This window comes from Wyeomyia smithii, chromosome 2 (genome assembly GCF_029784165.1).
Source record: "Wyeomyia smithii strain HCP4-BCI-WySm-NY-G18 chromosome 2, ASM2978416v1, whole genome shotgun sequence".
Lineage (NCBI taxonomy): Eukaryota > Metazoa > Arthropoda > Insecta > Diptera > Culicidae > Wyeomyia > Wyeomyia smithii.
This window is the reverse complement of record NC_073695.1, coordinates 3852065-3878152: the sequence shown is the minus strand read 5'-3', so window position 1 is coordinate 3878152 and position 26088 is coordinate 3852065. Positions and strand designations below refer to the sequence as shown.

Here is a 26088-nt window from a genome sequence, read left to right as displayed (position 1 = left end):
TTCGGATACCATCGGAACAAAAAGGCAAGCCCTTTGTTGTTGTCTTTAATATTCCATTAAACTACCGGCATTCGTAAATATTTTTATGCTCTTTTACTAACAATCGTCTAGAATTACTTTATACTTCTTCAGTGCGAACACGGTTCGTATCGCGTATCTTACAGACAAAGCACAAAATATTCGACCGACACATTACAATTTACTACAACAGTTCTGAAACAAAATATCATCATAATAGGCTATCACCAAATACTTTTGTACGCCTCATCATTCGGGAAGAGATATCATCTCAGTCAGTCACGTGACTGGTAGGATTATAGGTACGCTTTGTCCAAGTTGACTATACTTTTAAATATTACTACTTTCTCTGAGGCCAAAGTTACACACATCATCGTTGGGGAGGCAATTGAGGGGCTCGTTTGGATTATATCTCTAAATCTTTTTTTTTGTATTACATAACAACAACTGTCCTTTCGTTGAACCCGATGGTCTACTATACACTCGCGTTGTACGTCGTAGCAAGAAGATAGTGTTTGAAGCACGTGACAATTTTCTAGGAAAAATTAGGAAAATGTTTGCCTGTAAGAAAACAAAAAGTGGAAAATTATACTGTAACCAGCAGACTCGAAAATATATTGAGAAACGAAGCCATAATTATATAGTACTTACCGAAACAAAACCAGAGAATAAAATACGGAACCATGATCATATGCGAACGAAACAAAAAATCCTAATTTGTGTAACAATGGGGCAGTGTCGCAACGTAAGTAGTACCGAACAAATTAGGTTAAACGAACATATGCATGGTAACACGATCTACAGTAACTCTAGCTTGCTCTGTAAACTAATGTTTGAAATTGCGCCTTGAAATGGGTGTCGATCCGTGAAAGAAACGAAACTCACAGTTGACTGATTAGTGTTAGTCAAACATCGCTGGAAAACCAAAATCAGAACATTTCTCTGCTGAATGAAAAACCAATTCGGGTCCAATTCGTAGGTGTGCAGTTTAAAATTTTATTTATGATTTATTGCTAGCATAATCTCTATCATTATTTTCTTTTGGTTTTCACTAACTCGGTCTGTAAAGCACGATGTTGCAACGAAACAGGTAACGGAACGAATGGTTTTGTGACAAATAGCAACATGTAAAAAGAAATATTCGTTTCGGGTATTTGTTAGAAATGACCTAACGTTTACTGGAAGTAGAGGAAATGGAACAATTCATTTACCATTGGAATTATTAGTTAGGATAATCTCTTATCTCTCAAGTCTTTTTTTTTTCGCGAATAAATGCCGGCAGAATCGGGAACCAGTCTAGATGGCACGGCTTCTGCAATGTCGTTCATAGTCTTTTCATTCTAATAAGGTTGCTATTATTGCAAGGGATACAGTGTTTGTCATGAAAAATGTGTGCGTGTAGGTTTGCTTGTTATAATAGTTTTTTTTTTGGAAATTTAAAGTCTTGCTCGTTGAATCCTAAAAGTGTACGAAAAAGAAACAGATGAAACAAACACTTATGGATGATAATTTTTCGATTTTCAATTTATTTCGGGGAAAAAACAAGCTGTATGAAACAAGCATAATTTAAGGTATAACAGCCAATTCGAAAGCCAATAGACGCATGCCCTAGCGTAAAGTGAAGGGAAAGCACACGAAGGACACCTTCATAGGAGTAGCAGGTTCTTTGCTTCAAGACTGGAAACAATGTAAAAGCTTTGCTGTTGATTTGTCCGATTTACATTCAGAATTAAAGCGTTAGTGTTGTATTTGAGTATCTTTTCGTTAGTCGACTTAATTTTTTACTCTACCTTATGCATCGATATGTTAGCTTTGAACACAATTGACTCGTAATTGAATGTTTGCGTTTTTACTGCTTAGTTTCACACCAATAGCTATTTTTTTCGATAGTTCAAACGAGCTTACCGGTGATTTTTTGTTAGTAAGATTATTATCAGCCTTTTGGAAATCATACTCTAAACAGGAACCTTATACTCTCATACGCTAAAGCGTGACAACAACTTCGCGGTAGTTTTACGATGAACACTTCGCACGGGCTGGTAAAAGTAAAACACCAATTCTGAACGCAACTCGCGTCTTTTATGTTTTTTTATGTAATTATCTCTGTACATTATACCTTACTTTATACGAACAAACATAACATCCAACAATTGATTGTAAACACTCAAATAAAAATATCAACACAATATAATCGAAAAAGGTAACTAATTTGACGATAGAAATTGTTAGCAAATTCGTCGCGAAGAATTTAGGTACTGTACATCATTGCACGTGAAGCACTATTTTCTATGTGGCTATTTAACTATTATAAGTGTAGTTTGTGTGAGAACATAAATAACTTTGTAAATTACAGAAAAAAAACTATGTGAACATATTAAGGACCGATTTCTGAATGGCTGTAGGTCAATGTATAACTTAGTCACATGGTGACATTTGCTAACATTGACAGATACTTGTGAGTTTTGCAATTCGTTTTTGGTTGGTTTTGGCTTTGATTTGACCCGTATTTTTGTGAGGTACAAATTCGTACTCGACAATGGCGATAATTTAAAAAAAATAATAAACAACATAAATTAGGAGCCAACACAAGGATACTGAGTTTGCAGGTTTGGTGGATTTGCGTTCGACTTACATGTGCTCCGGGTGGCTACGCAGACAGTCCAGGAAACCCTGTGGCTTGATTTGTCCGGTGCAGATTTTGTGAATCGCCGTGAACAAAGGGAATCTAGAAGATGAGGATTGTTTACAGCTACTGCAAGAGTTTTCATCATAATTAGAACTCACTTGTCCTCCATGCTTTTGCTTTTCAACATGAAGTTTACTTCCTCAGCGGTAATGGGACCCTGTAGCTTCTGACCGTTGAGCATTTCGTCTTCCAGTTGCTTGATCGTTTTGCCAGTTTTCACGAACGCTTCCGATACTTTGCGATTTCGGCCACCTTGAACAAAAGCGAGAGTTAGTAAACTTTATCTTTAGTTAGGTTCAAGACATTACCGTAGCAAGTAGTGATCAAATCAGCTACACCACAGCTCTCGAAGAACGTCGACAGTTTGCTACCAGGATAGAACACATCGACAAACTTGATCATCTCCATCAGTCCTAACCGGATGACAGCCGCCTTGGTGTTGTCTCCTAGTCCCATTCCGTCCACAAAACCAGCACCACAGGCGACAATATTTTTCAACGCACCGCAAATTTCCACCGCGTCCACATCATCCACAACAACCACCCTGAAGTTAGGCGTCTGGAACAGATCCCGAAGGATTTGAGCAATTTTCATGTCCCGACAGCCAATCGTGGTTTCGCAGAACTTTTCCTCCGCCACTTCACCGGCCAGATTGGCACCCATTAGCACCGAGCAGGGAATCTTCAGGTGCTTCGTGATAATATGTGAAATCAGCTCCATGCCACCGCCTTCGGCGACATCGAACCCTTTGATCAGCGACAGACCGACGGCCGTCGGCTTGATCTTACCCAGCAGCTGGCCACCAAGACCACGGATGAACTGATGCGGGACAACGAAAATGAGAATATCGGCATCTTTGGCAGCTTCCACGACGTCCGGAACGGCGACCTTTGAGATAAGAAAGACAGAATTATGTTAGATGTTACTGAATGTTCGAATTTAAAAAATAAGGTTGTGTACATTTCGATACTTTCACGTCCCATGCTTTACAAGCATTGAACCGGTTCAAAGCAGATTTGAAATGTTGTTTGTTCTTGCACAGAACGTGCCTACAAAACAATTTATCTATCTGAAAATATCAACTCAAAATGAACACCGAAAAATTATCTCATTCCGAAAACCCCGCTGGTAAAAATAACTTGTTATTAGTGATGCGAGGATACCGAATAACATCTTGATTAGTGATGTCCAAAATGTTCCGTTGATTCGCTTATTAACAATGCTAATGTTCAGTTAGCAGATTCAGGTTTTTGCGTACATTTGAGCACGTTAGTGAAATTATTAGCGTGACTTATTCGTTAAATTTGCAGTTTAGTAGAAAAATTGTGGAAACCTGGAGTACCTAGTCGACTTAGAAGATTTGTGATGTTTCAGATTTTTCCAAGGTTTCTTTTCCGATCTCATCATTCAAAATTCTTATGAGAATATTCTTCATAGTATGTATAGCCATAACTAAGTAGAAATACGTACGCGGAGGTTCTTCTCAATTATAAATTAAGGAGAAATCGTAGCTAATACCAATGTTGTGCTTCCATCTTTTTCGATACTGAGAAAAATTTTACACAGCTGCGAGAAAGGATGCCATTTTTTGGTTAGCGCTGCTCACCACTGTGTGAACGCGAAACTAAAAAATTAGAAAGTACTCTATTAGTTGAACCTCCCTAAATTTGATTGATTACTTCGTTGATTATCGTGAACGTCGCTTAGATAACAGTTTAATGCAAGCTTTGTTTGAGTGCAAACCAAAACAAAACCCACAAGAATGCTGATATTATTGAATAATTTACAGAAGGCTCTGATTGATTTGCTGTAGGTATATGGAAAAAATGTTTTTAAAATCTAATACGGTGGAAAACTACCACAGGAAAATGTTTGCTAGCTGCAGAACGGTGCTGGGGTTCTCAAAGCAGCAAAAAGTTATTCTTGCGACGCGATTAACCGTTTTAACATCTGCGCAGCTGGTGATGGGTAAACAGAGACAATTATACAATAATAGGAACTGCAATGTATTGCATATTTTACTGCTTGGCTCGCATACATTTGAATATTTGAGAGTAGGCAGTTGCAAACCGCTTGAAAGGTTAATGTGCGCTACCTACATTCAGTTGTTATCACTATCGTTTAGTGATCAATTTCAATTATTCATTTTGAAACAATGCGGATTTATTCAATAGACTTGTACTAAACTTCGAAAAAATGTGCAAATCATCAGTATAAATTTGTTTAATCATATACATGCATGTATGTAATAAAAAACTTTCACGGAAGTCTAACTTGTTTTTTTTTTTCACATTCACCAATAATGTGCATGATTTACGTTTATCTCATGCAGCGTTTTTTCCTCCGCATATTTAGAACCGATTGACGTTCATCTGTTATTTCCGTCAAACTCACAGTTTAAGTACCTACCTAGATTGCGCCACACGAAGGGTAGCGATAAAGCCGTAATTACGGCAACATTCAAGGGTGAACTCAGCGAAACAAGTTTTGTGGATGTGTGCGGCGAATCAACAACCCAATTAGACTGCAAGCAAATGAGATAATTCTTTACTGAAATGTTTTTATATTATTCGCTCCGATTACAGGCGAATTGTCAACGAAGGATTGCTGTCATCCGTTATACCTACACCTACACCCATTTATATTTCTTCAGATTCTCAGATGGTGTTATGTAAGCCAGTTTTAAACTGTATTTGATTGATTGCAAACTTTTCGTAATTAGAGGTAATTTGCTTATAAATTGACATTATTGTAATTCATTTTAAAGGTGAAGAGTTTTTTTTTCAGTTGCTACTATTCTCATTTCTTATCCTATGATCATATCTCCTTTGAATTTGTCGTTTTCAATTTTGACGTAGAATTACGTCTCTCTGGAAGTTCGACTACATAGGGATGTAAAACAATAATCTAAAAACGGAAAAGGTCGGTTAGTTTTCAATTGATTTACTTCGCTCTTGCAGCGATCAATTGGAAAATCAGCTCTTCATCCGCCCAAGTGCAGAAAATTGTAAGTAGATTATTCGAATCATTGTACTATTGAAAATTGTCGAGCCTTGTTAAAACGCAGAATTCGACCTTTGGTTGGCTCCTTAATGCTTTCTTTCTCAAGCACGGTCTACAGAATTATATACCTAGTAAACCGGGAAGGTACTATTTGGCCTATATAAGAGCCTGATTCTGCCTAAACCAGTCATGAGATTCACCAGCAAACGCGCCAAGACTATCACCATTTCGACTGGATGGCATTCGAACGGAGTGTCGAGCGTGTTAACTCTAATTGATTAATTGATAGGGCTGTCGAGGAGATCCAAGCTGCCGTTCAACTGGCACACGAAAAAAATATCAGACAGATTCAGGTTAACCGTAGGTCCTTTGATTTAAATCCCACTATTAACGAATTAATCAGGTTTCGTAACACCTTCCGGAAGCAAGGCAATACCAGAGAACTGGTCTTCGAGAAAAGAAAATTTCGTCAGATAATCTCACCAAAATAATTAGAGCTAAAGTTGAAGAATTGCGTAACCGTAACTTCTCCAAATTAGTTAGTGGTCTAGACAGTTACTCTAAACCCTCCTGGAAACTCACAAAAATAAATAAAAACAAACTCAATCCAATCCCACCCATATCCTCTGATGGTATATAATTACTAGCTCCGGCTGAAATGCCAAACCACTTCCTAAGTTGTCATCAATTAGGTAACAGGGTTATAATTCCGTTATAATTCGGTCTTTCCAATATTAAAGCCAGGTTAATATCCTATCTCGTTCGAAAGCTATCACCCAATTAGCCTCCTCTCCGCTCTTTCAAAACTATTCGAAAAGCTCCACCAACTTGTGCATGTTACGAACATCGTTAAGCGGAATAAAGCTGTTGCTAAAGCATCTGCCATAGCTTTGTTGGATGTCGAAATGGCGCTCGACAATGTCTGGTCTGTAAGCTGCAGTGATTCAATTTTCAGATCATCCTGTTGAAGATTAGTATCCAAGACTTTTTATCGGCCAGAACATTTAGTTCTGTCTTAACAACATCAGCTCTGACACTACTAACATGGATGTCGGTGTTCCTCAGGGAAGTATCATTGGCCTAATTCTCTTTGATATTTATACATCAGACATCCCTGATTTACCTGGTGAAGGTAAACTATATCTGTTTGAAGATGATACCGCACCCATATACGAGGGTCGCGTGATCAGAACTCTTACAAGAAAACTTCAACAAGGTCTATAACAACACGCTAACGTTTTGGGATGCTTTCAGTGTGAAAACAGATTCCCGATCAAACGATTACCTATAACAAACGGCCAACGGAAATATATCTGAATAATCATACTTACAGAATTAAATTAAATGTTGTTATCATACACTTGAATGTTTGAAAGAGTTTCTTAAAAAAATAAAAGAGTATGATATTAAATACGTTATTTCATGCAACATAGATACCAAACTGCGCTGGACGATAATCGTCGACATTTCTTCAGATAACAAATTTCGAGTATTTTGAAGCTTTCTCCAATCAATTAATGATTATTTCAAGAAAATTTATCAGGATTATAACATATCTTGATATTTAGATACGAACTACAAAAACATTTGCGTATTTTAAAAATAAGTCTGTTTAGATATAAAAACATATTTTGATGCAAAAGTTGAAAGATAACACGAAAAAAATCTACAATAATGTTGTAGCATATCTATAAAACAATGTAAGCATTATTTTAACTAGTTTTGATTATTTTTTTGACGAAAATCTAAGAAAACTTGTTATAATGAGTACGTAATGAGGATTTTCGATATTTCAACTGTTAACGAGACCGAATTCAGAACTCAAGTAGATACAAAACCGGGTTTCCACAGTGTTATCATAAGAATGTCTTATTCCCTCTGTCGGCGATAGCACAAGGATGCGATCAGTATCATATTCGATATTGAATTGAACAACAAATTGTACTTTTGTGGATAAACTGTATACTTAATTGAAAAGTTAATAAGTCATTTACTGTTAAATATGGATATTTTTGGAACCAGGTTGAGGCTCAGAAGAGGGAAATCGATTCTAGATGCCATTTTGAAATCGAAAGTGACAACTTTCCATCTGGAAAGCAGTCATAAATGATCAAATACCACCTTATAGTAGAATTTCTGGATTTGGGATGATATTCATAGACGGTGAATCGACCCTAGTTGAATCTTTTGCGGCCACCACATTATTTTTTGACAGATTTCTATCGTAATCTTAGCGCTGAACTATTGTAAAACAGAAACTTGCGATCACTTTCGAATACAACAATGCAAGTATTGTAACGAACAGCTGTATGTAGTTCTAGGTCTTGCGGTCGTGGCTTTGCATACACTCCTAGTGATTTTTTTCTGTTCTTCCCAAACTTGTACTTTTATCATTTCCGTCTCTTCTCTAACACATTCTTTCTCACTGTTTTGTTTATTTTCTCTCTTCCTCTGGATATCTCTATTACTTTCTGAGCGATTTATCCTACTTTTTCTTTCGCGTTTTCCCTTTTAACTCTTTCTCAGAGACCAAGTGAAAGAGCTACTTCGTCGCTAACCTAACCAAATAACTTCATCACGTCATCGATAAAAACAATGGTGATGAATTGCAGTGTGCAGAATACCAAAAAATGTCAATTCAGCAAATAAAAACCTTCTTTTGAGGCAGTGTACGATTGATACAACGGCGTGTCATACTTATTCACCCTATCAAACTTTAGATACCAGTTTACAACCTCTAGGTGTAAGCCTGCCTACGAGAACACCGATATTTGAGCCTTTTAGCTTCCCATTAATTGGAAATAACCATCATCAAAAGCATTATTATACTCGATATACTCGAACATTCTTTAATGTTACAATTAAAAATGGCAATGTTCACATTTCAAAGTGGCATCAGACATCAACTGGACAGTATTTGAGTATTTTCCCTAGTTTGACTTAGGTTTTCACGAAACGAAAGACGTCATTTTGGATGGTGTCAGTTTCATACAGCTTTCCATAACCCGGAAATCACCATCTTGGATTCAAAATTTCGTCAAACATCATGTTTCAGTCTGTGAGCATCAACTTTTGGCTCGTCAAATTCATTCAAGAAGTTGCGCAGTGGTGATGTGGGCAGTAAGTGCGTTATTTTTTTTTTCTGCGTGCGGCAGAAGCACAGTACGAATTAAAAGAAAGAAGTGTAGTGCAGAAAAATGCTACACACAATTTAGCAGTTATATTGGAGAAATGCGTGGTAATAACTTTCCTTCTCCTGTTAACTACTTGATGTTCCAGAGAACCCAGAAAAATTGGTTACGATTCCTAAAGGTATTTCCAATTAGATAAACAGGCAAGTCAATTACAAACTTTCCTGAAATTTATTCAGTATCGAATACGACGCGATTCTCAAGTCAAAACATCCCAAATAAATTTAAAAGCCTTTGACAAGCCGTCTTTCTATTTGTTTATTTGATAGGCCACCAACACATCTTTAGACTATCGAGCCGTGGGTATATACAGGCCCCGTTCGATTCTGGTAACACGCCACAATTTTTTATGTTGAAAAAAACGAACGGCTTTTTTTCATGATTATTTTTACTTGTTAAGTACTTTATTACGACCTAGAAACTAATGAACCACTAATGAACTAGTTCTTGGATTCCAAGTCATTATAGTGGTCGCTTGATGGGTTTTGGCTAGTATCCGAATTTTAGAAGTATCCGAAACACATGATACGGTTCTAAGTACTACTTTAATCATGGCCATAATATCACCAGAACATGTCATATCTTAGAACCATGTAATGGAATAATAATATTTAGTACTCAATTGGAGGCCATTAATTGCACTTTCAAAAAGATAGGTAAGAAAAGCTTTCAAAAAAGATTGGGAAGAAGAGCTCTACACAGGAGGAAAAACTATTTCAATAAAACTTTTATTGTAATTAATATTTACAACTTCTTTTAATTTTGTCTTTTTTGTATAAAAACTTTATCCTCATACGCTTCGCTACTTCGCTACATACGCTACATCATTATCATTAAATCTGTCTAAAAGAGCATCGAGATGGGACATCGAATTTATTTTAGGCAAAGTATCGGATTTACTCATATCCCTTATCACAAGTGACAAGTGACAGACAATTCGACAATCAATTATTTGTCAATCTGCAGTCAAGCGTTTGTATATTTTTAGGCACCTATATATTCTCACTCCGTAAGCTATCGCGCCAACCTTGATTGACGGAAAATTTTCAGCTTTATTTCGATCTCAGTATTTAGCTGTTTTCCCAATACCAGTCCAGTGATCCAATGATTGAACGATGAATACTACGATGAACTACAACACTCAAATGATCGTAAAGCACTAAAATGACGATTATAATGCTAACTTAATTGTCAATAGACAAAGCAGAGATAGCCTGAATTGTTCACTTGATTCGGAAAGCTTCGGAATCAGCATCGTCATAATTAAACATCAACTGAAGTAGAATTGCTTCCAATTGCAGCTTTTCAAAAACCAACAATCTCAAACTGTTTTGAGATTTAAAAAAAATGTTTGGATACCATTTGATGTTATTCTATGCCTCTGTAGATCCTCTTTTATTCAATAGTTTTTTTTTTTTTTTCGAGACTAATGTAAGCGCCTTTACACAGCACATTACGATTCACTTGAAGCTCTACCTCGGACCTGGAACCATCACGTGCATAAAAACGATGCTGACACACTGTTGGCGGAAAATACCCAGCTAATTTTACTCCGTACTACTACCACACGCTTCTGACATTGATTATTCATATCATCAATGCAACCATGCGCTGCAACTACTGCAAGTTCAAGAGGACCGCAGTGCATAGCTATAGTGTATAGGGCCAGGCAAACCTCTCGCGTTTATTTACTATCGTTACAGCTGTCTTGGCGCTCATTTTAGTATTGCTTTTGACTCGTGTGGTGTAGTGGTTAATGGCTGCCCTGTTCTGCTATCCCAGATGCAACAGTACAGCCTTGCTTATGCAATTGCATTCTAGTGGATCAAAATTTAACCCCAACTATCAAAGCTAGTCTATGTGCTATTGATGGAATCATACTCTCACGGCCTAGATCAATGTCAATGTTTGTTACATGTTACTGTTCGGTATAGTCCTATGCATGTAACGTTTCGTTGTTGAATTTGAACAAAAGTCTACACTTTCTCATTTTTAATGATCATTTTGTTCAACAGACCTTTAAAAAATACAATTTGTTAGAGTTAACACCCGAAAGCAAAACAGTAAAAACCTGTTATCAGTTTTGAAGTTTGGACTATGACCTCCCGAATAAAAAACCGTCCGCGCAATCTAAAAATCCACTCAATTCGACTTAATAATGCCGGCAAATTATATAATCTTTCGACCATATTTTCATTAGAAGTGATTTGAACCGCAACCTCACAAGATGGGTGACATCTTTGGTCGTGCCCGAGGGTGCGGTGTTGACAAGTTATTGATAAGATAAAGTATAATCAACATCCTAGAAGCCGGCCAAGTGGGAAGGCTAATCAAGAATCATTACAAGTGTTTGCAGCAGTGCTGCACCGTCATTAATCAACTAGTTGTGTTAGTCAGTCTACACAAGAAATGATGCCGTTGGCTGGTTGTTGGTGTTTTCCTCTCGTCTTCCACAGTCTGGCTGATTTTTTTTATAAGAAACGTACCGCTTGGTGATGGAAAAATTCAAAAATAACAATGCTAGACGAATCGGGATGCTTGCTTTTCCGACAACGATGCGAGCTGATTTTTTACATTTGCCAACCACATTTGTTAGGTGGGTGGGAAGGTTATGCCCTTTAGCCGGATTGGCGGTATGCTCCAAGGTCTCATCGGCCGTCTTATTTCATTGGCATCGATCTTGGCTGCAACTCAATACTAAGGATTGCTAAAAATAGCACCAAGCTTTCACTATTGTGAAGCCAGATCCGAAGGGGCGAGCCAAACGCTGACTAGCGGATGGAAATGCAAAATTTTGACGCGTGTTTACAAATGTTTTGGGGCAGACAGTACTCACGACATTCTCTGGCAGTTTGTGTCCAGGTAGGTACTTGACGTTCTCGTGTGTGGTGTTGATAATCTCCGTCAGCTTCTTGCCGTCGATCATCTCCTCGTACACATACATGGTGACTCGGTCCTCGAAGTTGGGCAGCCTTTTGGCATTCACACCGACGATCTTGGCAATCGCTGAACCCCTATGGAAGCACAAAGATGTAGAACAGGTTTAATATATTTGGTGCCTTTTATATAACAAAATATTTGTTTCAAGAATTCAAATCCCACATCAAAATAATTGTTTGCTAATTACTATGCTTTATATAACATGCAAAAGTTAAATGATCAGTCTATAGCACCACCCTAAAGGAAACAGTCTAATGTGAGCGTAAATATTGAACGTCACGAGCTTAGCACAGTTCACACACCGCCCACTATTTATTTTTATCAGAAACGTAATTAATAAACATAAACAAATTTTTTCCATCCCAACAACCTGCTAAAAGTAAAACAAAAATCATCTGTCTGCAAGAATCTGAGTTTTCCTCAAATCACTACACACAGCAAGGCAATTGCTAAGCTATCTTTCATATCATTGTTTCAGATACAATAGCCACAATAGAGATAATAGCAAACAAAAGATAAATCACTCTGCGTTCGTCACTGCTGCTTTTATCAGCCCTTCAGTATTTTGCAGTAAGTTTACGTAATCTGAAACCTTAGACTATGAAATTTGACCTCATCTATCTGCTGATTCTCCTTGTACTTTATTGTGTATCAGCGATAGAACATTTTTTCCAATATTAAAAATTATAGAATAGTACTTACCAGTTCCCAGATCCAACGATACAAACGCGCACCTTATCAGCCATCATGAATAATTACCAGACCAAAATAAGGACAGTACAGGAATAAAGAAACTACACAACCTTCGTTGGCTTCCGTCGAGCTTCAACTAAAATCCGTCACGGTTGTGGAAACTGTGGCAAAACAAAAATCGACCCTCACTCGGTTGCACTTGAAATTCACAACCCGCCGCGACAGAAACAAAAACGGAATCCTTATGTAATTGTCAACGGAAATCAACTTGTATTGGCTACGGCTAGCTGGCGCGCGAGATTTATTCGTGGCTTTTGTTGTTCGATCTTGGAGCTTTTTCTCTTGCAAAACCCTGCGGACCGTGTCAGCGAGGAATGATAATGTGCTCAACTCTGGTCGATTCACTACTGATAAGTCTTAGCAAAGGTTAACCAGCTTCCGAAACGGACAAGAAACTAATAACGACTGATGAAAACAGTCAGCGTTCCATCGTAGTCACTTTCCGTCAGTCTTTGCGTCGTTCGTTGCTGTGAGAAAATTCCGAATGAGCATGGGAAAGGCAGAACGAAATGATGACATTTTAGTAGAAAAGGCAGTGACGGCGATAAAGGGCTTTTACTAATTTATTCTAAATGCAGGGCTGCCAGTAAGTTTTTAACAATCTCTGAACTTTTTGAGAGGTCTTTATAAACATATATATCAAGATTGATAAAACATTGCTGTTACGATACTTCCATGGTAAAATGACGAAAACAAGGTTTTTCATTATTCTGGATAATGATATTTCATGTAAAATTGATGTAAAACAGAGTAAAATTATGGTATGGTACAATTACAGCAACTTTCTTTTTTTGTGTTTATTTATTTCGGATATAAAGCTTTGTGTAAGATGCATCAGACCATAAACCTTCCTTTCTGCACTAGTATTAGTGGTCGATTTCACTAACGCAAGTTTTATTTTTGGTTGCAAATAATCAACACGCTGGAGGTAAGCAAAAATTTCAAGTTGTAAGCCGATTTTTAGTTTTATTTCATCTATTTTGCTACTAAAACAAAGTTTGTTAAAACAGGTAACACTAGTGAACTAGGATTCATAAGTGAAATATTTTTCGAAATTGAATATCAGCTGATTTTTTGGTTGAAAACAAATCGATTTTATAAGGATACAGACTAAGCCTGTATTGGTGAGATCAGGTGTAGAAACTCTATAAACATACACTCAAAATATTTTCCACGTTATAGTTACGTGAAAGTTCCTGTAATGGTTAATTTTCTGTCATTTTGCATGATTTCTGTGACAAACATAACATCTACGTGAAAATCACATGCATACTATATATTATTACGTACCATCTACGTGAACTTAACAACGCCAAACGAATGTTCTAGAAAAAGTAGGTATCGCGTGAATTTTCTGTGCGAAAATATCCAGAAAGCAAAAAGGCGAAGTCTGATTCAGTTTCAGAACACGAAACAGAAGTTCTCGATTATATGTCAATAAGTGAGTTTTTGGAAAACCATAATAATTTGATATAGAGTTTTGAGCTTACAGGTTTAACAGAGATTCAGTTCAGAGGATGAGAAGTTCCCCGTTCATACAGCTAACAGTAATTATCGGCAGCGAATGTCATTCTATTTACCAATTTTTAAGTCGTATAATTTATTTACGAATGGACGAATTACATACCCGGCCGATTTATTATGTAACATATTTTGATAATTTCTGAAAACTACCACATTAAATGCATATGTCTTTTGAATAAAAGTCGCAGAATAATTCATCTAACCAGGTCAATGAATTCAAATGAAAATCACGTAGAATTCGCGTGAAAAATATTCAGCTTGAGATCCAGTTTTAAGTGTGTTGAACTGTATTCGGGGGACTGCAAATTAAACTCTGAGTCTCATCGTACCATTTTGTACGACAATAAAAAAAATATGAGTTGGTCAATTTACTCACGCGAAATATTCAAGAAAATCCATACCCGAAATTATCTGAAATCAAACAATCAACAGTCGAAATATTTGATACCTTGCCCAGACTGGCTTCCGTTGGTTGAAACGGTTCAAACCGGTTTCTCGAAATGGGTAACGTATTTTACAAATCAACCTTAACCACTTCACAACACGTCGAACGAGAGCAACAAAAACAGATAGAGTGCGAATTTGACAGTTTTTGTTTGTTCAACTGGTGATTTCTGCGCCATATATTAGCGTTTCTGTAGTTACTGTATAATATTTGAAAATTATTTTCGCGCAAAAAAAGCGTTTTATAAATTTAGTTACTACGTGTGTCCGTTTATAAAGCTGCTGAATTTTGTCGGTAAGTTCGGTCTGTGTATATCAATACAATTATTTTTTTTTTATAGCAATGCAATTCTTCCGTTGTTACGTTACAATTTTTATTATTTGTATATATATAGATACTTTTCATCGATGGTAATAATCCTTGATGCAAACAAGATATGGAAACACGAGATACCAACAGTATTGGCTAGAGTTAATTATTTTGCAATTCCTTGATTTCATTTCCAATGTTGGCTCTGGCAGTTTGTTCGTATTTGTCTCCCAATTCCTTAGAGGCGTAAATGAATGGAATCCGGTTGAAGGTTTGAAGAATCTGAAATATTCATTTCTAGTAAATTACATTTGTTTTTGCTAGCACTCGAATACACAATTAGTACCTTCAATCTCATTCTGTTGTAAGACCCGCTATCCAGCTCGGAGTATTCCTCTCTCAGCTGTTTGCTGTATTGCTTATATTCATCCGCAGAATACCTAAAATCAGTAACTATGAATGTACTTTAGGCAGAAGCGAATTTTAAAAACATTACCCTAAAATTAACAGATCCAGATCTTGAAAAAAGAGCACATCATCCTCTGGAAGGTCGATACTTTCAACGGTAACATCTCCGAGTAACCGCAATGTGTTGTTTTCCAATGATTTCTGCATTAAAAAAACTCATTACTCCTAATGCTTTTGCTTTGTTGGCCATACTAACGTTTTCCAGTTTTGCTTCCGCTAGAAATTCCTTCAGAGCATCACAGTTTTCCTTTACACAATCCTTTCCAGCAACGAAATGATAGTACTGGAACAGACAAGCCAGCTGAATGCAAATACTGGCTCCGGATAAGTGCTTCGACTTTTTATGAATCATCTGCTCTTCGTTATGATAGCAGCGGTTCGATTGAGAATATTGTTCTTTCAGTTTAAATAACCATTTATCGGCCACATCCGAGGGAACTTCCAACGCCGTTGTAATATTTTGCCAGATTGCTTCCATTTTAAATGTGTTTGAAATTTACTGCAAACTGAAGAAAACACAGGAGAAGCCTGCAACTTGGCCAGATGAAGATTGATTCGATCTCGACAGAAAAATATGATTGTTACAACAAAAGCTAGCCTTCTGAAGCATGTCAAGGACACATGCGCAGAACAGTTGGACACGTGCATTTTGACAGAGGGTGCTTTTCTCCATTCGCTCTAGTGTCAACGGTAGTCGGGGGTCGCCCTTGAAGGAAGCTCTTTTTTATTCATTCAATTAGATACTTGATAATAACAATATCAATCCGTTGGTTTAGATGATAGATGGCACGAAATCAGAAAATACGCCGAAGCGTTGGCCTTCGAAAAACTCCTCGACGATCGGCGGGTGCTCGACTCTCAAAACCTAGACTACCAGAGATCAGAGAAGCCAATCGGCGCAAGATGAGATCGGCACAGAAGGTAAGTTCATACATGGTAGACTGCTATTTGAAAATGACCACTTTTATTGTAGGTCTTGCAACAAAAGCTTCTACGGCGATCACTAATGAAGGAAAAACGTAAACAGCAAAATAACAATCAACCATCATCGTCCCGCCGAACTGTATTATATCCGCCCGTAGCACCTCCTCCGCCACCCAACAGGCGTTCGACATCTTTGTCACCACGGAAACTCAACAATCGCTTTACTAAGCGCGGTCTGAAAACAACCGGTTCCGAGCCTATCGTAATTGATTCGGAGGATGATTCACTTCCTGCACCAGAATCCGTGCCGATGTTTTATATCGATACGACAGGTGGCTTCAATGATAAAGAAGTGCCCCAATACCTCAAGCCAGATAATGCTGTTGAGCAGGATGATGATCTGAGTGTGATGCTAATGGAAAGCGTCCTAGAAGAAGGTGAAATCAGAGACGAAGACGAATCACGACACAACTTTCTAAACGCTAGACTAAACCCAGAAGAGATCGCTATCTTGGACGATGAAGCGGAATCGAATAAACCAAAAATACCACGTCCGAAGCGGTCAGACTCGGAGGACTGTTCCGTGATATTTTGCTCGGAAGTAATCGATCTGGACCGATCGGAGCCCGCTACGAAAGAGCCCCCATTAGAATTTATTCCCATTGGATACGAGCTGGAAAATCCAAACAGAAGAAAAAGAACGCCACGAAAGAAGCGGAGTAATGACATAGCGAAGAGTGCGAATTCTGAGAGTACCACTACCAAACGTATGGTCATCATCGATGGAAACAATGTTGCTTATGGGTGAGTTGATAATTTTTCTTTTTTTCGTCATTCTTTCTAATGCTAGTTTGATGTTTTTCAGACACACGTGCGGACAGGTTTTCTCAGTCAAAGGGTTGGAAATTTGCATACAATACTTCAAGAAAATGGGTCACGAAGTCAAGGCTGTAGTGCCACAATTCCGGTATATCTGAGATAAACAATTATTCTCTCTTGAGATGAATTTCAAAGTAACGTCTAATTTCAGGCTCAAAAAGGACAAAAGTACCGATCAGAAGTTGCTGGAAAAATTGTACAAAGACGGTGACGTCTTACTGGCACCAAGCAAAAACTTGCCCGGCCAATGGTCCTCGTCCTATGACGATCGACTGATCATTTCCGTAACGGAAAAGTTCGATGGTGTGATCATTTCGAATGACAACTTTCGCGACCTGTTGACTGAAAGCGATTGTACGTGTGCTTCTGATGTATTTGATTTTTTTTTCGCGCTTTGGTAATTATCTTCGTTTGTGTTTTAGCTTGGAAAAAGATCATCGAAACGCGGGTCATTGGCTACACCTGGGCCATGGATGCTTTTTTTCTGCCTGATGATCCCTACGGTCGGAACGGTCCAAAACTAAAGGATTTGCTGGAACATAACAAGCCAGGAGCGGCACCCGTTGAAGGCAAGTGATTGTTTGTTTTGTTAATATCTATTGTATGAGCAGTGTTTATTTTTATTGCCGAATGCTGTTATTAAAAAAAAGTCAAAACCGAAAAGCTTATAACTAGTTCACGAGTTCAGGTATTCGCGTATCACAGGCCTTGAAAAGTTAACTGGCAGTAACCGCTGGTCCTGCTGCCGTAGTTGTGGGTGTTGCATTTTTCGTGACATCTTCGTACGATGGGGGCAGATCTGTTGGGAGTGAAAATTTAAACTTTAAACTTTTGAGCAATGTACCGCAACAATTTGCTTACCGCTGCTGACCGGTCGTAAATTGAGGGTGGTTGTCCGATTCGGAAACAGTGTTATACCTCCGCTGTTACTGGAAGTTGTTTGCCCGGCTGGTTGATTTGTTGGAATTGTGTACACGATGGCAGAATTTTCCGTAGCCGCTGCTGCTGGATTGTAACGGAATAACACTCGTTAGATCAGTTCGATTGTAGTATTTGGTTCATGGAAATGTATGATAATTTGTGAGCAGCATAGTTGGCGCTGACAAACTTTCGAGATGTGACAATTTTTTAAATTATTTTCGAAACTAGAAAATGCAACTTTGTAAACTAGCAATCGAAGTAACCGTGTGCAAATGGATACTTTTTGTGGCTGCCAGTAACAAAATTAATATCAATTAATACAAAATCTAATACCAGTAGAATAATGTTTCTATGTGTTGTTGAATATTTTAGGCAACGTTATTCTAAAGAAGGATATAGTGAATTCCTCGTCAGTGGCTTACAAAGCCGTGTTGTATAGAACGCGAGTTGAATGTAATTGGATCACCACTTGGCCGCATTGGTAAGCTTCCTACTCAATGAAATTTTTGCCTTATTTGATCTGGATGGGAGGGTTGTGTGACCTGTATGTTATTTGCTGAGAGTTATTTGTAGTGCTATTTTCAATCCAGAGTTTCTTTCAGTTTGGTAATGCCACGATAAACACACAAAAATTTCGATTATTCTGGAAAACTGCCTCTTAAACAATTGAGGTTAGGAGCATTACTTTCGAAGTTAATTTTATCACATCAAGATTAGTGGTAGAACAATGCAATGTTAAAGACGCAGGGGATTATGGTTAAAATTGCATAAAATTCATACAAGCGCTGATAGAGCTGATGAAAATATCCTATCGGAAGTTGACAAGTTGTAAAATTGGACATATAATCCATTTTAAATGTTTTCAATTAGTTAACAAGTTGCTAAAAGCAAGCAAATTAATCAATTTAGTTGCTTTGAATGTTTTTGATAGCAAAAAATAAATTACCACGCGTCCACTTCTTTTTTGGATGCAATTCAGTGCCACAGTTCTAGATTGGAAAGTTTTCCGGTAGCTTTTAGGAGAAACCGGAGATCAGTGCCAAATTTTTCAATCAGTCGTGAAAGTGTTAAATCCGTTCACAAGAATCATTTATTTACCTAGGTTTTGCTGTTTATGTATACGCTTGTAACGCCTGTAAAGAGCAACCTGGAGAAAATTATTTAACTCGTATCAAAAGCAGAAGGATCCGTGCCTAACCGCACGCAGGCTTGACGTAGGACTACGGATGGTATGAGGAGTTGATTTGGCTTTCATGCATAGTTGCCCTAGTGTTCACGGAGTTGTCTATAAAACTAGGACAACTATCGGTAAAACGGTATTTTTAACTCTTTCTAACCTGCGCATAGGGAAAGTGCTCCTATACCCTCGATGAAGGGTACACAATGTGATTTCGGCTTTTGCGCTGTAAGGGTACTATTGATTAACTCGTTAGTACCCACGGTAACAAATAAAAAAAAAAAGTTACGAAGGTACTAAAATGGATGAGAATCATCACATTTTAGTTTTCATAGAGTATTGCAGTACTGTAAAGGTAGGCGTAGTCCTACGTCAAGAAACAACAAATTTCTCCTCGTAATTTCTCGCCTACCGCAGATGATGATGCCAGCGAAACCATCAGTATTATCAGCACCATCGTAAACAGTTCCACTTCTGCCATTGTCAGTTTATGATACTGAGTTGTTAGTTTGTTACTTTTTTCTACAAAATTCCTCTCGCTTGCAAATCATTCTCGCAGTTCCAATCGACTGGCGAATAAAGATTTTAATTTGAAATCCAAAATTCGAGAAACCAACCTGAGGCACGATTTATCACCGATTGCGATTAGTCGAAAGTACTGATAATGCTTTCTGAGTGATAAGAAGTTTACTGTTTATTAGTCATTCGATTGTTTTTAGCAAGGCAATCGCTAATATTTATTGTGTCTATAGTATCAAACACACACTGTAGCAGCTACAAAGAAATTGGTCATCCTTTTTTCAAAGAGCGAATATGAATGAACCCGGTTTTAGTAGTGTGCTCAACCCATCAGAAAGTAATGACGTACTTACCTCGCGGTAACAGCTTTTGTTTTAGTTGATAACGTCGATACTAAAACATCAATTTAAAACCATTAAAAAATTATCACAAAAGGGTAAGTAACGATTCGATTTGCTATCAACTCGCTAAATGTGTGGTTTTTATTGAAGAAATCTTCCTGTTTGCATCTCAATAACTCTTGATGGGGGTTAGCTTTGGCTTGCATTTCCTATATTGTCTTCATCTTTGATAATCCGAAGCATTCATACTTTTTTATGGGACTACATGATATGATTGTTGACCGCCACTCAGATTTAAAAACAATTCAAATAGCTGTTAGATTTGAATTTAGACTACTCTTCAAGTCGGTAATAATTTTGGGGACCTCATTAGTTTTGTTAAATATTATGGTATAATCACAATGTATTTTTGAGAAATGAGCGGAAGCAATGATCATTGATTTCTAATAACCGGGAAACATTTTGAATTTAAACCTAATGTGAGTATTTTTTTTAGACAAAAAAAAATCTCCCGTTTATTGAGCCAAACTATCAGATCAAAACCACATAAAACTTTAGAACCGATAGAAATTATTCGTCACACATTTTTCTGATATTACGATACCACTGTAATTGCTGCCATAATAAGTCCAAACAATGCAAGCATGAGAATAGAAGCGGTGTACATTTTTCTGAAGTTGCACTGGAAACGCAATAATTTCGTCACAAATGTTGTCTGTGTTGAAAAACTACACCCGATGGCGAATAAATTCCTTAAACACTATTTTTCAGTTGATTTATTGAGAATTGCCCGGGGAATACTGAATGTCGCAACTTGTTGTGACTATAATGATAAGATTCTCGGTGCAAGAAGATAAGAGCAACCGGTTATTTGGTATGATATCGACTGTAAATAGTGTTAGGGGTAATAGTATCGGACGCAATGATTCGTTGGCAATATTCCATTCTAAGCAGGTAAATCCCTCTGCTAGGTTGAGGGGCTTGACGGTTTTGCAATTAGTAATATCTGGTTTAAATTTGTGAACTAAAATACTCTTTTCGGTTATGTATTATACAAGATAGACCCAGTCTAATAAGGCCAGATGCTAATTGCAAAACACCTCAAACGTTCTTTGAAAAGACTTTGATGGGCTTTTCGCTGGTAATCAAAATAAAGAAGCAATAAAACTTAACCTAATACTGCAAACAGCATGACCATTGTAAAATAATTTTAAATGTCTATAAAGCTCATCAGAGTCTTTCATTGCAACGGCCGTAATAAGATGAAGTTGAATGTTGATGATAATGATTGGGTGGAATGTTTGAATCATTTAACAATTTGATAAAAGGTCAGATTGATTGATCTCGTCTTTTACGGATTAAGCATTTTTAATTGACTATTGTGACAACTAAGACATGCTTTCTACTGAGGTGCCGAGAGGGCTCAGTAAAGGAATTTGGTATAGTAATCAAAAGATTGCGTTATCAACTTTCTCAAAGCCAACGCTCAACCAGTAGTTAGATATATGCGCGGTCGTAATTTAGACTTATTTATATTAATTTTTATTGTTCAAATCAAATTATTAATCCAGTTTCCTCTTTTTCAAAAAAAAAAAAGCGAGAAAAATCAAGAATTAGAGCAAACGAAGAATCAAGCAATTACCCCGAGGAATACAATCAAACAAGGGTCAATGAAAGAGTGATTAAAGGTAACAAACATGAAACGGGGTAAGTAAAGAATGAGGGCACAGCAGGTATGTAAAAAAGCAAATTACTATTACTATTGTTATTACAACCAATGTCTTATTTTGTATGAGTGCTGCTGAAGTGCTTGCGGGTTGCACGATGTCATGCTCAATTACAATGATTCGTGCAAAAATCCAGTATTGCCGTTCTGTCTCAAATCAGTAAGTTGGACAATACTATTTTGATCCACCTGATCGCTTTATTGTTCCATCTCCACTATACTACTAGTATAGCATGGACGGTGTATACACTGGAGACCTGGCCCTGGGCCCCCTTCTATACTACACAATTACAACTACAATTACAATATTCCATTCTAAGCAGGTAAATGACCGCTAAACAGATTCTGTAAAAATTTTACTGACATATTAGGAGGTCGCAAGACGACTCATGTCAAGTATCCATTTTATGTTGCAATTAAATAACTTGTCTTGACAAAAATGTGGAGAAATTGGACATTTGGGTTGCCGAGATTAATCAGTAGAAAATATTGCTCTTACATTTTACCTATAATTAGGCTGGGATGAAAGCACATTGGGCAGTATCTGCGATGATTTCTATTCGCTTTTCCCACAGCTTGGTCAATTTGATTACATGCTATCCACGGTGTAAAGAAATCCCTCTGGGATCCGGAAGGTTTTCAGGAAAAAAATACAGGTCGGACTCGGAGTTTTGAAAAACATTTCGCTCCGGATAATCGAACCTTCCGGATAATCGAGGCATATTTTTTATTCAAATTTTTAATATCTCTCATCTAGGGCAGTGAGTTTTCTATTACAATAAATTGTACACAATGCATGTGCCGACGAAAAAAATAAAAAATTGTCTTTAGACTATTTGTCGACGTTTGTTATACAGATATACGTAATAATAAATTAAGTTATATTGATTACACAGTGCAACTATTTTTTTGTCTTGGCTTCTATGTATGATTTTTTGATGAAGTTTGATGCGAAAATAAATTTCCCGGAGTTTGAACATATTTCAACTTAAGGGGCAACAATGGCGCCATTTTAAATTTTTGAGAAACTGGACGTTTTTGATGTTTTTCGACGCCATTTTGTTTCAAGACCAAATATCAAAATTCTAAGAGTTTGTCCACATATTAGCATCTTTTTACCCATCTTTTGAAAAAAAAACAGATTTTAAATCGGACAATAACTGAGCTCAAAACGGTGATTCTACGAAACCGGTTTTGGCATAGTTTTAGTGTATTTCACAAAGCAAAATAATATCGATTATTTCTGAGCAAAAAGCAAAGCAAAGCCTTGGTGCTACATTCCGATTCGGAACTTGACCTTCTGTTTTATTAAATTTACACAGACTTCGCAGCCGACTGTTAAGTGTACAGGACAATTGCGGGGCTAGCGCTACGATCCAAGTAAGACACAAGTAAGAAAGAGATGCCAGATAATTGTTTACGAACTTAGCACGTGCGGTGGTGGGTTGAAGCTGACAAATTTTACAGTGCGCTTCGGGCAGCACGGCAGGTCAAAACTGGGTCAAAATCGAGCGAATAAATAAGGGTTTTGACAGCAGTTAGTGCGCTTCCAGGTCAAAACGAGATGAGCTGGTGGAATAAAGAAATTCGCTATAAGTCTCTCCCGAACCGAGACTCGAACATACGAAGACTGGCTTGTTAGGCCAGCATCGTACCTCGAGACCATCTGGGAGATGCAACTTCTAATGACCCGGAAGACAAAAGTACGTTATGGAAAAATGTCGATTTTGCCCCAATTCTGTTACAATACAAAAATATGTTTATCTGCTGACATTTTACGTAGATCAAACACCTACCATTCGATTTCTGAGACTTTTTTACTTAAGATAAGATATAATTTGACTACCACTTCAAGATATTAGCAAATTACAATTAATGCTCAGACATACTCGATATTTTTTTGCTTTGTGAAATATATTAAAACTATGCCAAAACCAGTTTCGTAGAATCACTGTTTTGAGCTAAGTTTTTGTCCGATTTGAGATCTGTTTTTTTTTTTCAAAAGATGGGTAAAAAGATGCTAATATGTGGACAAACTCTTAGAATTTTGATATTTGGTCTTAAAACAGAATTTTGATATTTGGTCTTAAAACAAAATGGCGTCGAAAAAACATCAAAAAATACCGGTTTCTCAAAAATTCAAAATGGCGCCATTGTTGCCCCTTAAGTTGAAACATGTTCAAACTCGGAGAAACTTAGTTTTGCATAAAAATACACAAAAAATTTTTATATAGAAGTCAAGGCAGAAAAAAAGTCAATTTTTGTTGCACTGTGTTATCTCGAAGATGTAAAAACGAAATAAAACAACAATCATGTTTTTTTTCTATTCCTTGAGTGACCCATAACGACCTAGACGCTCGATATGGACTACTTTGCGGATTTCAAGTCGTTATTAATTTCGCTTGATGAGTCTTGGTTCAATAATCCGAGAGTATCCGGAAAAGAACCGGGACAGGCCTGCTGGTGGTTCTAAGTACTGCAATGGTCATGGCCATTATATTACAGGAATATGTTCCTGCCATAAATGTGAAACCGGTTTACCAATAGCGGTTGTCCTCATTGATAACAAAAAAACATAATTCCTTGCTTTTGGAGGTTATTGAGTAAGAATTGGTTGAAGGAACGGCGAGAAAGCTGCCAAAAACGAACTGCCTAAGCGGAATAGGGCTTGTACCGCTACAATTATGAACAACTCCGAACCTTCTAATGACCCGGAAGACAAAAGTACGTTATAGAAATACAGAAAAAAAATACTCCGGTTAATCGAACCATTTTCTCAGGATAATCGAGCCCCGGTTAATCGAGCCCCCGGATAATCGAGTCCGACCTATACTTGAATTCAACAGTATACTTTCTCATTGAACACCCGAATTTTACAGAGCTTTCGAGACCAGCTGCAATAACATTGAAAAAAAAAAACAATGGAAATAAAATTAACATTAAATACGTGAACACGAAACACTTTCGACAAATACTCAAAATAAGGAAAAAAATTAAAAGGCCAGATAGAATCAGTCCTAAGTAACAATTTATGTTTTATGATACTCTTGGACTGTTACAATTTATTTTGTACTTGTAATACGCTTTAAAATCTGGAATGTTTCCTGGGTGGATATTCGAGAATTTGATTTTAGAAACTGCTCCAGAGAATCAAAGAAACACGAGTCCTTCATTATCACTTATTTAGTAACATTTTGTTTGAAAACTTTCGTAAAAATAATTATAATCAAGATTTTTGAGAACAAAATAAGAACATATCGGGAAACTGGCAAAACTGTTACAAACATTTGCTGGTCCGGAATTGCATTGTCTTACTACTAACTTTGGAACAGTCAATAATATATCTTTAGTATGTCACCTAGGAGGACCTAGTTAAATTTCAAATGTAAATTTTATACCCCGTCGCCTGGAAAACAGACATCGTGTGCCACTTTTTAGACGCCGGATACGCCCGTTCCGGCAACTACAACATCTGGGCACTATTGGACTACAATTAGAACATCGGAAGAAAGCCCGGTTCCGGACGGCTGACCACTCTGAGCGACAAGAAGCTCCAAAAGATACCAAAGAGGAAGACCGAGGGAAAAGTGGCTATACTGCTGTGTGCTGTGTAAAAAAGCATCTGGCGAACATGGACATACATGTCAGGAAGTGGCAGTCCCGTCAACTGGTCTCGGAGCTGCAAGCAATGACGCAGCGGCAGCCTGAATAAGATGGTCAAGTCGATTTTCCCGGCGAATCGCGACGTGGCGGTGGTGGTGGATGACGAGACCTATCTCATCCTGAATGGCAACGACTGGCAGGCACTTCGTTTTTACTTCCCCCACGAAGGAAGTTAACTTTGAGGTGAAGTTCATTTCACACACCAAGTTCCCCAAGAAGGTGCTGCTGTGGCTGAAAATCAGCTAGAAGAGGATGTCAAAGCCGCTATTCTTCTGCTCCGGACTGGCAGTGAACGTGGAAATTTTTAGCACGAAGTGCCTGCTGGAAGTTCATCAAAAAATATAAGGGCGAAGACGCGGTGTTCTGGCTGGACCTGGCGTTGGCCCACTATTCGAAGCGATCGTTGGAGGAGATGGAGCAGCTGAATATCGATGTGGTAAAAAGAGATATCAGAACGAGTCACTCTATCGATGAAATTGTAGTTAGGGGGTAATAGGGACAAATTGACTATTTTGAAGGGGATCACGTCGTTCAGCGTTAAGTAATCTTAGGGGGGGGGGGAGTCATATCGAACGTTTATCATTACATAGGGGGAATGGGG

General features: G+C 37.6%; 4 protein-coding genes across 13 annotated transcripts; 1 reads left to right on the top strand and 3 right to left on the bottom strand.

Annotated features, from left to right (window-relative positions):
* Positions 1 to 32: 32 nt before the first annotated feature.
* On the bottom strand, positions 33 to 13043 carry LOC129720869 (glycerol-3-phosphate dehydrogenase [NAD(+)], cytoplasmic). Of its 2 annotated transcripts, none has more exons than XM_055672740.1 (6): positions 12541 to 13043; positions 11735 to 11912; positions 3013 to 3592; positions 2803 to 2956; positions 2651 to 2743; positions 33 to 579 (listed from the first exon to the last, which is right to left on the bottom strand). In XM_055672740.1, the coding sequence occupies exons 1-6, from the start codon at positions 12585 to 12587 to the stop codon at positions 564 to 566; spliced, it is 1068 nt and encodes a 355-aa protein (XP_055528715.1). In that variant the 5' UTR covers positions 12588 to 13043; the 3' UTR covers positions 33 to 563. The 2 variants fall into 2 exon arrangements, with proteins under 2 accessions (XP_055528715.1, XP_055528714.1); XM_055672739.1 differs by lacking the exon at positions 33 to 579 and adding an exon at positions 991 to 1476.
* A 1605-nt stretch (positions 13044 to 14648) lies between these two features.
* On the top strand, positions 14649 to 17804 carry LOC129725484 (uncharacterized). 3 transcript variants are annotated; one of them, XM_055681399.1, is made up of 6 exons: positions 14649 to 14854; positions 16114 to 16258; positions 16311 to 17065; positions 17127 to 17228; positions 17292 to 17494; positions 17563 to 17804. In XM_055681399.1, exons 2-6 carry the CDS (start codon positions 16121 to 16123, stop codon positions 17715 to 17717), a joined length of 1353 nt encoding a protein of 450 aa, XP_055537374.1. In that variant the 5' UTR covers positions 14649 to 14854; positions 16114 to 16120; the 3' UTR covers positions 17718 to 17804. The 3 variants fall into 3 exon arrangements, with proteins under 3 accessions (XP_055537374.1, XP_055537376.1, XP_055537375.1); XM_055681401.1 differs by having other exon boundaries at positions 14677 to 14854; positions 16326 to 17065; XM_055681400.1 differs by lacking the exon at positions 14649 to 14854 and having other exon boundaries at positions 15895 to 16258.
* Positions 14903 to 15815, bottom strand: LOC129725486 (uncharacterized). Its single transcript, XM_055681402.1, has 4 exons — positions 15534 to 15815; positions 15366 to 15478; positions 15216 to 15309; positions 14903 to 15151 (listed from the first exon to the last, which is right to left on the bottom strand). Exons 1-4 carry the CDS (start codon positions 15813 to 15815, stop codon positions 15032 to 15034), a joined length of 609 nt encoding a protein of 202 aa, XP_055537377.1. The 3' UTR covers positions 14903 to 15031.
* LOC129725487 (uncharacterized) lies at positions 17107 to 20914 on the bottom strand. Of its 7 annotated transcripts, none has more exons than XM_055681403.1 (4): positions 19651 to 19844; positions 19160 to 19208; positions 18002 to 18145; positions 17107 to 17939 (listed from the first exon to the last, which is right to left on the bottom strand). In XM_055681403.1, exons 1-4 carry the CDS (start codon positions 19717 to 19719, stop codon positions 17857 to 17859), a joined length of 345 nt encoding a protein of 114 aa, XP_055537378.1. In that variant the 5' UTR covers positions 19720 to 19844; the 3' UTR covers positions 17107 to 17856. The 7 variants fall into 7 exon arrangements, 4 of the variants coding, with proteins under 4 accessions (XP_055537378.1, XP_055537380.1, XP_055537382.1 ...); XR_008728096.1 differs by having other exon boundaries at positions 17108 to 17939; positions 19160 to 19194; positions 19651 to 19843; XM_055681405.1 differs by lacking the exons at positions 19160 to 19208; positions 19651 to 19844 and adding exons at positions 20111 to 20150; positions 20703 to 20914 and having other exon boundaries at positions 17108 to 17939.
* Positions 20915 to 26088: the final 5174 nt, after the last annotated feature.

Bases quoted from the DNA above. Each gene is read 5' to 3' on its own strand.
- LOC129720869 (XM_055672739.1), bottom strand. From the start codon at position 12,587: ATGATGGCTGATAAGGTGCGCGTTTGTATCGTTGGATCTGGGAACTG. The intron at 2,744-2,802 runs GTGAGTTCTAAT...CTCATCTTCTAG, and splicing joins AGCAAAAGCATGGAGGACAA to ATTCCCTTTGTTCACGGCGA. The intron at 1,477-2,650 runs GTAAGTCGAACG...GTACACTTTTAG, and splicing joins CGTAGCCACCCGGAGCACAT to GATTCAACGAGCAAGACTTT.
- LOC129725486 (XM_055681402.1), bottom strand. From the start codon at position 15,815: ATGGAAGCAATCTGGCAAAATATTACAACGGCGTTGGAAGTTCCCTCG. The intron at 15,479-15,533 runs GTTAGTATGGCC...TTTTTAATGCAG, and splicing joins CGGAAGCAAAACTGGAAAAC to AAATCATTGGAAAACAACAC. The intron at 15,152-15,215 runs GTACTAATTGTG...TGAATATTTCAG, and splicing joins ACAACAGAATGAGATTGAAG to ATTCTTCAAACCTTCAACCG.
- LOC129725484 (XM_055681399.1), top strand. From the start codon at position 16,121: ATGGCACGAAATCAGAAAATACGCCGAAGCGTTGGCCTTCGAAAAACT. The intron at 17,229-17,291 runs GTATATCTGAGA...GTCTAATTTCAG, and splicing joins GCTGTAGTGCCACAATTCCG to GCTCAAAAAGGACAAAAGTA. The intron at 17,495-17,562 runs GTACGTGTGCTT...TTTGTGTTTTAG, and splicing joins CCTGTTGACTGAAAGCGATT to CTTGGAAAAAGATCATCGAA.
- LOC129725487 (XM_055681403.1), bottom strand. From the start codon at position 19,719: ATGGCAGAAGTGGAACTGTTTACGATGGTGCTGATAATACTGATGGTT. The intron at 18,146-19,159 runs GTAAATAAATGA...GTTACAATCCAG, and splicing joins ACATAAACAGCAAAACCTAG to CAGCAGCGGCTACGGAAAAT. The intron at 17,940-18,001 runs GTAAGCAAATTG...CACTCCCAACAG, and splicing joins TTTACGACCGGTCAGCAGCG to ATCTGCCCCCATCGTACGAA.